Source organism: Aquila chrysaetos, chromosome 10 (assembly GCF_900496995.4).
Source record: "Aquila chrysaetos chrysaetos chromosome 10, bAquChr1.4, whole genome shotgun sequence".
NCBI lineage: Eukaryota > Metazoa > Chordata > Aves > Accipitriformes > Accipitridae > Aquila > Aquila chrysaetos.
Genome location: NC_044013.1, coordinates 23460382 through 23473534, shown reverse-complemented (window position 1 = coordinate 23473534; position 13153 = coordinate 23460382). Strand labels below are relative to the sequence as shown.

Sequence of the window (13153 nt, the reverse complement as noted above, 5' to 3'; positions counted from 1 at the left end):
GTATCTGGATAGACTTTCTCATGGCCAAACTGCACACTTGAAAGTGGCCTCAGTTTTCTTTTTTCTGCCTTTTTAAAGATTTGGAGAAGTGTGTGAAAGCTGATTAGGTCTCAGTGGGACTGTCACCTTGTTTTGATTATTTACTGTTTAACTGGAAACATTTATTGATGATCTAGTACTCCTGTGCATCCATTAGGCATTAAAAAAGCAGAGTGCAAATTACTAGTTGTATATAGTTATAGCTTGGTGTGTGTTATGAAACAGATGTTATTCCTAGGGCTCTTGAAAATGAAGATTCATGACAATGTTATTTAATATCTGATAAAAATGTTAGAGGGTAAATTTTGTGTATCAGATTTTCTATGTCAGATTGACAGGACATTTTGGGAACATAATTTCAAAGGTCTAATTCCAGCTTCAAATACATTTCCTTTCCTCCCTTTGTACATATGCTTGGCTTCTTGGTCCTCGTTTTGACTTTGTTGCCTCAAAGTGATTTGTTTCTGTTTCTTTTGTTTCCAAGAAGGTTGTGTTAGAAGGCAGCAAATAGCTTGCCTGGCTCCTATAGAGTGTCTGAGTGGTGTAGCTAGCACTTCATTTAGTAGAGAGCGCTTTCCTACTGTGAAATAAGTAATGGGAAAATGAAAGATAAAATGCATTGTTTCTATAGCAAGCTAATTGCTAGTGTCAAGAGTAGTTCCCTGTTGTCCATAGCCTATTTTTGTAAATATGGCAAATAATCAAGTCCTGACATTCAAAACATGTTTAATGTTACTTAATGTTGCGTAAGTGTAATTTTAAAAGACAAATTTTAAACCCCAATAACAGTGAGATTTGGCCTGGCTCAAATTTACAGTTTGTTTGTCTGTGGAGAGGACCGCAAACTAAGTGTAGCTGTTCTCAGAGACTTTTTTCCCTCTGATACCCTTAAAAAAGAGCAGTCTGAAAATAACAGGGAGGGGATACATATAAGGGGATCTTTGACTTACCTCCGGCTTTCCTAGCGATTGTGCTCAAATGGCAGTTTCTCAGTCTTTCAAATGTCTTATCCCTTTTGATTTATTAAACAAAAATTAACAGAAAAATAAAATCTTCAAACCAGTTACAATCAATTTTAACGGGATACTTTATGGGATGGTAACAGAGGGGGAAGATACATTCCTTATTTGAGATTCAGCTGGAGAAAAATCTTTGGTTTTGGATGTTGCCCTTCAAGTAGAAACTAGACCAGCTGGAATTGGTTCCGACAGAGAACAGCGAGATTGGTAAGTCTAGAAAAAGTGACCTGACATGCCGAAGGGGTTGTAGTTAGCTGAATGAAAAAGAATTGAGGAATGTGCAAAGTTTTCACATATATAAAAAGCTCCTGCAAAGCAGAGGAGAAAATCGTGTTCTCAATGTTCTCTGTGGGTAGGACAAACAGTAAAGAGCAACAGGAAAGATTCAGGGTAGACTTTAGGAAAAGCTTCTCTTATGATATTTTAACGCCTTTAACTGGAGAGCTGTAAGGACTATTTGGAACAAATATTAGCACATATAGTGGACCAGACCTTTTGGTAGGGAGAAGAATGGATGCAATGACCTTCTAAGGCCATCCAAAAACCTGAGTTTCAAACTACTCAGAAAACATTGCAATGATTTTGGTAGCAGAGAAAGAAAACAGTTGGAGGCAATAGGGACATTTAATAAAATGCTTTATCACATTAGATGCTTCTTCAGGCATTGTACCATTCCTTGGCATCTCTACAGATGCTGACTGCAGACTAGCAGCCCTCCTTCAGTGGCAGCTGCTGCAGCCATCCCTCTTGGGGGTATTTCCATGCTCATTTATGTGTTCTTCTAGATAAAACCCATCTATCCTAAGAAGCTATAGTGTTTGACAACTGTGTGAAGTAGTATGTCCTGCTATTCTCTAGTCCACTGAATCACAATCTAGCAATAAGTGCTTGAATCAATCATATAGGCTGTTCACGTCTTTCATACCAAACAAACAGGCAGCTTCATTTAGCTGTTTATGGTTTGTGTGGAAAGATTTTGGTAGTGGAGGAGCTACAGGGGTAGCTTCTGTGAGAAGCTGCTAGAAACTTCCCCTATGTCTGATGGAGCTGATACCAGCAGGCTCCAAGATGGACCTGCTGCCGGCCAAGGCCAAGCCCATCAGCAATGGTGGTAGCGCCTCTGGGATAATGTATGTAAGAAGCAGAACAGCAGCCGGAGAGAGGAGTGAGAACATGTAAGAGAAACAACCCTGCAGACCCCCAGGTCAGTGAAGAAGGAGGGGGAGGAGATGCTCCAGGCGCTGAAGCAGAGATTCCCCTGCAGCCCGTGGTGAAGACCATGGTGAGGCAGGCTGTCCCCCTGTAGCCCATGGAGGTCTGTGGTGGAACAGATATCCACCTGCAGCTCATGGAGGACCCCACACCGGAGCAGGTGGATGCCCAAAGGAGGCTGTGACCCCATGGGAAGCCTGTGCTGGAGCAGGCTCCTGGACCCATGGAGAGAGGAACCTCTGCTGGAGCAGGTTTGCTGGCAGGACATGTGACCCCACGGGGCACCCATGCTGGAGCAGTGTGCTCCTGAAGGACTGCAGCCCGTGGAAAGGACCCACGCTGGAGCAGTTCGTGAAGAACTGTGGCCCATGGGAAGGACTCAAGTTGGAGAAGTTTGTGGAGGACTGTCTCCTGTGGGAGGGACCCCATGCTGGAGGAGGGGAAGAGTGTGAGGAGTCCTGCCCCTGAGGAGGAAGGAGTGTCAGAAACAACATGTGATGAACTGACCGCAAGCCCCATTCACTGTCCCTCTGTGCCACTCGGGGTGGGGAAGAGGCAGAGAAAATCAGGAGTGAAGTTGAGCCTGGAAAGAAGGGACAGGTGAGGTGAAAGTTGTTTTGAGATATGTTTTTTTTTTTCCTTATTACCCTATTCTGATTTGATTAGCAATAAATTGAATTAATTTCCCCAAGTCAAGTCTGTTTTGCCTGTGACAGTAATTGGTGAGTGATCCCTCCCTGTCCTTATCTTGACCCATGAGACTTTTGATATATTTTCTCTCCTCCTGTCCAGCTGAGGAGGGGGAGTGATAGAGTGGCTTGGTGAACACCTGGTGTCTGACCAGGGTCAACCCACCTCATCAGCTTATCCCCAAACCCTTCTCTACAGGAAAAGGTGCAGAGTGTTGTAGATGCAAACCTTCAGATGGATTCAGCAAATGATTGTACAGCTTCATGAAAGAAAAAAAATCCAATGTGCATAAAATACAGAAGCACAACCTCTTGTTGAAGTGGTCTTGCGCAACCTACTGCTGGAGGCTGGGAGACTATCCAGGAGCAGTGTTCTATGTGTGGTTTTTCTTTTCTGTAGGCACTTGCAGTTGGCCATTGTCAAAGACAGGGATGCTAGTTTCAACTGCCCCTTGTTTTCCTACAGGATGACTCTTCCTGTGGTCTTCGCCAGACAGCCCAGTAAATGTGGCCGGTCGTGACTTAAAAAATTGGCTTACTTGCTGAACACAAATTGTGGTGTTTTGTTATGGGTTTTATGCTGAATTTTAAAGAACATCCTAGCTTATTTGAGACTTGGCATGCTTTTTTTCATTTCCACAAATGCAGGTTTTAAGTAGCATACTGGCAAGCCCATATTAAATGCTATATTGGTACCTTTGGTAACTGCAGCTGAGGTAAAGAGGTGGGTAACTAGGAATCTGGAATCTGAGTCTGTTAAACTTTAGAATCAGAGAACAGGTGAACCTTTTTGACAAGTTTGAAAAGTGTGGGTCAAAGTAATAGGTGTAAAAAGAGAAGACAGTTTGAAAAGAACTAGAGGTGCAAAAAGGAAGCCTAATGTCAAACTTGAGAAAGGCATTTGTTATATCAAAAAGAAAAATTATCTGACTAAAGTTTGTGGTTTGATCCTGTTAGATTTTATCTATGAGCTTAGTATGTTGTTGTTCTTTAAAAATAGAAAAGTTGTCATGATTTGGGAAGGGTGTTTGTGAAAATAAGTTAGAAGAAATTTTGCAAGACACAGTTGTGGTGTGATTTCAAGAGCTGTTAAATCTGTCACTGTATGTAGAGGCAGGGTTACTTGTCTGTCACTTTACGATGTAATATATAAAGCACTTTCTGCAGCATCATACACTTCTCTGTACTCCAAGTTACTTCTTGTAGAACAGCATAACAGGATGTCTGGTGTATGATTTAGTAGTGTTCAGAAAATGTGTATATAAAAGCATACAGATATGTGTGCTCTATATTTATTTTAAACAGATTTAATTTTGTATACATACATATGTGCCTACATACTTAAATGTGGGATAAGAAATGATACAAACCTAAAAGAACACTTCACAATTCATTTTGAGTTCCATATCTCTTGACGTTGCAGCGTAAGATTGGAGTATGCCAAAATCCTTGAATAGGATGCGTGGACTTGCTGAGTATACTCTGATGCAATTATTTCTTTGCAGTAAACCCTGCTGTTGAAAGAAAGAAACCAAGCCTTCATTTTCATGTTGCTTACATCTTTGTGAACTCTGTTCATGTAATCTACCTTCTTCTGAATGACAGCGAAACTGTAGAGTGAGAACTTCTGTTTTGTTTTTAGTTTTATATTAATCAGGGTAGTTGAGCATGCTAACAACTATATCCAGTTGGAGAGAATTGTGCACATTTGCTGTGGGGCTTTGAGCAGACATCTACAGGATGTCTGTAATGCTTCAGTGTTTTGTTTTCTTTTATGAACTGCAAATTTACTGTATGGACTAGATTAATAAGGGGAATTTAAATAATTGAAATATTTAAGTGTAGATTTCTAAAGTGTACTTTAGGAGAGTTCATTCCAAATGACTTCCTATTTTTTTGCTCTATGTATTCCAATAAAAATGAGTATGATGACTGCTTATAGCTGTTGAGTAAGGGAGTGACTTATTAAGAGTAAGTTGTTAAAACATTATGCATTATAATATGGTATCAAACCTATAAAGTCAGCATAAATGCCCTAGTCAGAAAAATATGGATATGTATCTCTAATTACATCAGTCAATTTGCCATTTGTCATTCTCAATAACTGACATATAAAAAAAAAAAAATCAGTGTTTAAAACACATTGAATCTAAATGGGATTTATACCTCCCCAACCCCTGAAATCCTACTCAATGTGGAAGATGGGTGAATCTTAAAATCTGTCTTTTAAGAAATTGCTGGGGTTTGTGTAACAGTCTTTTACGTTCCATTGCTTGGTAGTGAAATATCCCCGCTTCTGGCTTTTTGGTATAATTGGGGTCTGCATGAGATGTTCAAGTTTGGTAGCAATGAAAAAGACTATAAAAATGTTTCAGTTTTTTGGGGCCCTTATGGGACTGAGTATCCTCAAGATCATTCAGCTGGAGTACAACTTGACCAATATATAATTTAGGACTATTGGGCTATGAAAGAGGATTTTGCCTATTATCTAAAAGCATTTTTTGGAATTGGATATAAGAAGTGTATGTGCTGAATTACAATTCATTTTAATGTAACTTCTCTCTGTATTGATTGTAAAGATGGTTCTGCATGGAATTGCAGTTTCCTAGCAGTTCATGCTGTTATTTAGATGTTTGGTCTTTGTACATGAAATCTTGACCCTCCTTAAATCAATGGGAGATTTGCAGTATGTCTCAGTGGAACCAGGGTTTCATCCTTTGTGTGTTTTAGTATAAATGTTAACAGTTCTTTTAAACCTTTTAGTGTTCTACTAATAGTTGCCTTTATCCAAACAGGATGAGTGTTTGATTTAATCTCTTTCACCTTATGGCTTCCTATGGTATAACAGCTTTCATTCAGTCAATAGAACAATTCTTGGGTTTTTTGTTCCTTTCAAAGTGCTTTTCATTCAGCTTAAAACTATTAAGTGAAGTGTTGACCAAGATGGCTATCCTACAGATTTAAGTGTGGTAATTCTTCACTATGTTGACTTTCAAAATACCTGTAATGAAGCAGTCTGTTTTCCTCATTTCCTCATTGACTGTCTTCTATCTCATCCTCATGATTCCTGTCTGTTAGTAGTTAAATACTATGAGTACAGTAAAAATAAGCAATGCTGCAATTCCTCAATATTTCAGTGGTACTCATTTTGTCAAACTGTTTTTTGTTGCTGTTTTAAATCACACTGATCACTTGAAGCTGTGTATCCCAAATATGGATAGTACTTGTCTGCTTTTCTAATAACAATTATTAAGAATGACATTTTATTTCCCTTACTGCTACTTTTCTATACAGATCTTAGGACAATTAAAATGAAGTGGGACACCTTTATTTCATTTGAAGAAAATTGCTATCAAATGTAAATATTAAGATTGTGGTGTTTCCTGATCAGCATTCATCCATCACTCATTTGCTAGCAAATTAGAGTAAGTAAAATAGGTGAGAAAAATTGGACTCTACATACATATTTTGAGACTGATTTCTTCTTGCTTTCTGTCTTGAGTAGATTCTCCTCTCACTGAAATATGCACATACTTATAAATACTACATGTGGGTGTATGTGTTTATATATGTGCTGCATGTGTCTGACCATTATCAGCTTACAAGGATTTAATGACTTGAGATAATTTTATAGCCTTTTAAGATATTTGTTTTTTTCCCTTAAAACCCCAGCTTCTGAAATCAAGAGACTAAGGAAATATAATCTTTTATTCCTTAAAAGTTAATAAACCCTACTTGTAATCTGAGGGAGAAGTGGAAAAGTAATGCGGGTATATCACAAAAGCTTACAAACACAAATGAAGTAATGAGCATTTCCCTCATAACTGTGGGTTGTTTTTTTTCTTACAACTGATTTTTTGAAATGCAATAAAAATCTGACTAACTGGAAAACAGCCCTCCACCTTGTCTATACTGGGTTGCAAAATTGCAGTAATTGGCTTGAATTTCTTGGTTATAAGCAGAGCTTGCAAAATATGAGTTGGTGAAACAAAGTTAAAATAGTCTGTGAGCTCTCACTCATGGTTTTCTGTGTGATAGACGTTAGTTTCTAAAATCTGTTTTGGAGTTAGTTTCACAAAGGCTGCTAGCAGAGGTCAATATATGACAGAATGCATTGGTAATAATATTTGAGATATTTCTGAAGAAACTGCATGGCAGTCATGTTTGAAGGGCTTTTTTCCCTTTTCCTTTTGAGAGCTACTTTAAAGATTCCTGAACTACAGTTGAACAGATGGTATTTGCCATTGTTGTCAGTCTTGAAGAAAAAATGAACTTTTAAGATCTAGGTTAACAGAATTTTAAATTCATGTTGGGAAATAAAGCCTAGAAAGATTTAAATTGGTGTGATTTATGCTAAGCTGCTTTAAAAAGTCTGCATTATGATAGTGGTATATAAATCTAGCTAAGGTAGAGTCATAAACTGTTGATTTGGTGTCATAAATGGAAACGCACTGGATACTGTAGTTGGCTTCCATCTTTTTCTTCCTTGAAAACAGTGTAAAAAGTGTAGATGTATAAAATGGAAAGATCAAGTGCAATTATTTCAGTGTTTTGCTGAAGTGAAAGGCACAAGATGAGAGACATAGTTGTTGAGATGAAATAATTTGAAGAGTAATATTTCAAGGCTTATTTTGGGAAACTAATTTTTTTGTTTTCCCTCTGCACTCCTCCTTTAACTGTAGTCTTTGGTGTTGTGGGGTCTGTGGACCACTTCAAATGACTGCAAAAAATAATCAGGAAAAACAAGTCTATTTTCAGTAGGCTTGTATTACCATTCAGCTGTCCATCTCTAAATTTGTAGAGATCTGCAAATGAAAAAGTATTTGAGCTACTTCTGATGATTAGTAAAAATATCTATGAGAGAATATTTTTGGTGGAAACAACATGACCTCAGAAAGTGTCAATCTGTTAGTTGGGTATGTGACTGTTTCTAATAATAAAAGATATTTTGTCCAATATGAATCCCTTCTTTTATAACTTAAACTTAATCTGTGTAGGTTCGAATATAAAATAGAAATTCTTACAGGATTCAAAATTTCAGTCTTAGTAAATAAGTAACAGTCACTTCAAACTAATTTGTAAGTTGCAAACTTAAATTGTTCTCCGCATGCTTCCAAATGTTTATAAATTTTTTTAAAGTTTCAATACTTGAAGCTTCTTAAATCAATATGGTAAGAGTTTCAATGTTTTCACTAACAAACTGGAAAAGTATACCTTTAAAAAGAGGGGATATAATTTCAGGTGGCATAAATCAGCAATGCCATTTAAAACCAGCTCAGGTTGTGGTCCGTTGTTAAAGATATGATTGAATATGGAGATTTGTTTGTTGTTGTTTTGGGTTTTTTTTTAACTTGTCAGAAGCTTCCAAAAAAGTGCTCTGTGTAATTTTTCTTAGTTCTGGACTGATTACTTGCCAGAATGGCTCATCAGACAGATCTGGAATTTTTGGGAAGTATACGTGTCGGGGAAAAGTGTTGAAAGTCTAATTATGTCTGTCTTAGCTTTTGAAGCAAGCTTCATAAGAAATAAACCCTTATTTCATTCTGTGCAGTTGAAGCTAAAACAGCAATGGTATGTTTTCTTGGGCAATAGAAACAATGTTGGTATCTACAGCCGGTTGTGCTTCTCAGGTTGCAGATCCTATCCTTAGCACAGGATTGTAACACTTAGCTGGTTACATTTGATTAGGAGGTAATATGGGAGGTGCATTAGGAGGTAGGTGCAAACCAAATGTTATGTGGTCGGTTTCTATGATGTTACAAATGCCTTTTTATGTTTTCTTTTTTCAAAGAACACTTCCCCTCAAACAGAAGTAAGCTCCAGTAGCAGTGGTGCATTGTGCACCTTTCCTTTCTGCAAGGGAGCATCTCTTGTCATGTTGAATGCACACTGCCTAAATGGGCAAGCAGAAAAACATGGTGTTTGCATGCCTGCAGTCTGTATTAGTGTCTGCAGAACACTTTACTGGTTCTTGGGGGTGTTAAAACATATGTACAATATGTACACAAGTATTTAGTGAGGAGGAACTGGTGTGATGAAGATAAGCAAGGGATAATATCAAGGACAAAAGGTTAAGTTATGTAGTACACTGAGAAGTGAACTGACTATGCAACTGAAATGTGCTTTTATTTGGGAAGTACTTTCTTTTGAGATGATCCTGAAAAAGGTAGTTGCATCATAACTTCAGGGGAATATTTCCTTTTTTTCAGGGCTAAAATTACATTCTACAAAATGAAAACTTGTTTTCTAGTCTCAGAGTATATATTCTTTAAGTTATAGTGGAATTTACGAGGGGATAAATCTTAAAATGCAGTAATCATTTCTTAAACCCTCCAGTTGAACATGAAGTAAGAGGTAAACCCTTGCATAGTTTAGCTTAGCTGCCTTTGGAAATATTTGAAACTGAACAATATAAATGCTTTCACTACAGAATAAGGCTGTGTATGAGGAAGTCTTTCACAACAGCCATTCCAAATACATCTTATTTTGTACAATAGAGAATGTTTAGTTACAGCAAGATCAACAGAGGAGGAAAAAAAGCTTGGTATTTGGATAAGCAGATGTTGGCAATTCAAGTTCTGAGGTTCCTAAGGCTTCAGCGCTACAAACCCTAACAGACAGAAAGGAGTTGGGAGCCAGGAGCGTGGCATTCATGAGCTCAGTCTCCAAAGATGGGATTTCAGATTGATGGGAAGACATTGAAATTCTGTAAACTTTTGGGTATCTTGCCTTGACTGTCTTTCAAGAAGTCGTTCTCATTGAGGCCACAAATCCTAAAAGGAAATTAACATAAGGGAATAAAGTGTGTTACAGAAACTTGATTATAGACCAGCTTCTCTTTCATCGGAAGCTAATAAAACCCAATATATTTTTTGCAAGACTTACCAATATTGGCAGATTAGTGGATTTAGCGAAACCTTGAGAATAGCTGAGGGGTAAACTGGGACATAGAAGGAAAATTAATATTAGTCTAAGTTTACCTCTTCCTATTCTAAAATATCTTCTATGAAGTGCTGACTGTAGCATTATTATAAAGGGTTTTTGAGATTGAGTTTATTCTCGCAAAATGTTTCTTGGGTATCTTTCTCCAGATCTTGTCTGACCCAGTTCTTTTAGGCTGACTCCACATTAGAGATTTAAGTAGTATTCCACATAAGCAATTACTCTGATATGAATTATTATCATCCCAGAATACACTTTTGACCTTTTAACTTTTCTGCTGCAATGAGTATGATGACTATGTTGAACAAAGGAGGGAATTGAAGGCCAAATATTATACAGGGGAGTTGAATCACCTGGGACGTGGAGAACACTGGCTGTAATCTGTGTAAAGGTTGCTGTCTGCAGTCTTTTCATGCATATAACGTGCAGCTATCATTCTCAGCTATTTTTGCAGGCACAGTAGGAGAAATTTGATAACAGAGAAGGGAGGCAAGCAAGGAAATGCATAGTAGGAACTTTTAGAAGAACAGTGCCAGTGGGCTGCTACTTGTGAATTATTTTGCCTTGTTCCTGGGTAGCACTAATAGCTGTGCTAGTCCCTCCTCACATAGGGAGAAAGAGGATAGGAGCATGTGGGGCATCATATTCTACTCTTGCTTCCTTCTCTGCATCCTAAGAGTTGTCATAGTACCTTATAGGTCTCCAAAGGCTATGTAACTTTGAAGTGAAGGACTTGCAGTTACAGAAAAACAAAGTTCTTCCTGGTTGGCTTGTAATGCTTTGGCTGGTTTCATGTTTGTTGTTACAAATTAAATCTCAAATCACAGATCTAAATGTAAAATTTAGTAAGAACCTTCTAAACTGGGCAATGTTTTCCTGATGCATATTATTGTTTATAGCAAGTCTATAAAAATTCAGCACCTTGTGATCTGTATGAGATCGAGGAAGTAGGAAGAAAATTAAATAGAACCTGTATCCTTCCACTTTCTCAAACATGTTGAAGTTAATGTTTTGTAAGTGTTGTGGTTTAACCCCAGCCAGTAACTAAGCATCACACAGCCACTCACTCACTCTCCCCCCACCCCAGTGGGATGGGGGAGAGAATCAGGGGGGGTGGGGGAAAAAAAAAAAGTAAAACTCATGGGTTGAGATATGAACAGTTTAATAGAACAGAAAGGAAGAAACTAATAATAAGAACAATAATAAAATGACAGTAATAATGAAAGGTTTGGAATATACAAAACAAGTGATGCACGATGCAATTGCTCACTGCCAGCTGACTGGTGCCCAGTTGGTTCCCGAGCAGCGATCCCCCCAGGCCAACTCCCCACAGTTTATATACTGGGCATGACGCCACATGATATGGAATACCCCTTTGGCCAGTTTGGGTCAGCTGCCCTGGCTGCGTCCCCTCTCAACTTCTTGTGCCCCTCCAGCCTTCCTGCTGGCTGGGCATGAGAAGCTGAAAAATCCTTGACTTAGTCTAACCATGATTTAGCAACAACTGAAAATGTCAGTGTGTTATCAACATTTTTCTCATACTGGATCCAAAACATAACACTGTACCAGCTACTAGGAAGAAAATTAACTCTATCCCAGCTGAAACCAGGACAGCAAGGTAGGGCTTTTCTCCTAACTTAGTGCTTATTGTTGCAGGAATTTGACTGAAATGTGTGGTAGAACAATTGATACAGCTTTCATTTCCTTAGTCAGAAGTCGTCTTACATTTGGTTTTCCTATTATTAAATGGAACTAATTGCCACCAGCTTTGTATGACTGATTAGATGGGTAATATGCTTTGTTCTAAACTTTGGAGCACATGTAGCCAAACTTTGAGGGTGACTTCAGCACTTCAGCTGGAAGGCACTTCATATGCTTTTCAAGATATGTGTCTCAGAACAACAGCTGGACCTACCTTGGGAGGATAATGAGTTCCCCTGTAGTCCTCATAAAAATTGCACAAGAGCTCCAGGGTCGTGTACTCACACCAGAATTTTTTCTTAAAGATGTGTTTGATGGAGAGTGAACATGATCATTAAGTTGCAGAAAGGGAGTGGAGATGTCATTGTCAGCTTAGGTATCCAAATGGTTTCTATGAAGAGTCTGACCCTGCAAATTTTCTGCACTGTTCACTGTGATTTAACTGAAGGCACTTTTGCTTCAGGGGAATTTCAATGCAGTATTTATTTTACAACAAATGGGGAAAAAGTGTGGGCTTGTTTTTCTGGAAGAGGAATGTATTATTCTGAAGTATACATTTACTTCAGTGGTACCTCAGCTTGCATTGAAATCAGTGGATCTTTCTACTAACTATAGAATAGTTGAATCAGGCCCAGTGTGCAGACACTTGTTAATCTGCAAGTTTGCACACAAAAGTTTAGAATGTCAACTAGAAATTGTGTTGACCATGTTTCTTAGCCTCTGTAGGAAACAATGTTCCATACTTTTTGTGGGTTAAAATAGAAATACATTAGGTAGTATGCTTGAAAACCCAACAAACCGTGTGGGATCATGCTCCTTTGTGTCTGCAGAAATGATGAAGATTTACCAGTGATATTTGCAATACTTTATGTCTAGGTACATGTATGATAAAGTGAAACTTCTATGTGACCAGTAAAACACCTGACTGGAGAGGAACATGTTCTATTAATACTATGGACTTCAGCTGAACAGTAGATAGATAAAAAAATGCTTTTGATGAGGTTGTTATTTTAAAATAAGTTCTCATCAGCTCCTGATTGCACTATCTTAGGGTTAACTTGACCTTACTTATGAATTGGTGGATATGTGATATTTTCAAATATCGGTGGAAATAACATGCAAGGGTAAAATCTGGCTTGCTACACTTACATGTGCTGGTATTTGAAAACCTGCTGTGTGTGCATATGAAAGGTATGAGCTGGCAGCCCTTGTAACTGTTATTCTCTGCTTATATAACAAATGTGAAACAGCTAAGAACTCGTGGCCCATTTTGTCTTCCTGGCATTTATAGCAGGAATTAAATGAGGTTTGTCCATTCTTCCTCTGTATTCAGACTGGGCTTCAATGTGACTAGTATTAGTGGTTTGGTGTTTGTTTGTTTTTTTGGGGGTTTTAGTTTTTTTGTGATTTTTTTGTTTGTTTGTTTTTCCATTCAAAGTGGAGATATTGGCTTTGTTCTTACTATATTAAGACTATAAACTCACTTTACATATGCTAACAATTCACTTTTTCTGCTATAATTCTTGAACAAACTGTCTTTTGTGAATTTGG

The 13153-nt window shown here is 38.0% G+C and overlaps 1 protein-coding gene across 3 annotated transcripts in view; it reads left to right on the top strand.

Annotated features, from left to right (window-relative positions):
- The window catches only part of CLSTN2 (calsyntenin 2), a 421974-nt gene that overhangs the window by 4308 nt on the left and 404513 nt on the right, over nucleotides 1-13153 (top strand). Inside the window, exon 1 of one of the 3 annotated variants that reach the window (XM_030028231.1) lies at nucleotides 6366-6384. The exons of the other annotated variants lie outside the window; for them this stretch is intronic. Within the exon in view, the coding sequence (XP_029884091.1) occupies nucleotide 6384 (1 nt within the window). The 5' untranslated portion in view covers nucleotides 6366-6383. Of the gene's footprint in view, nucleotides 1-6365; nucleotides 6385-13153 lie in introns of those variants that run through there. 3 annotated transcript variants of the gene reach the window in all.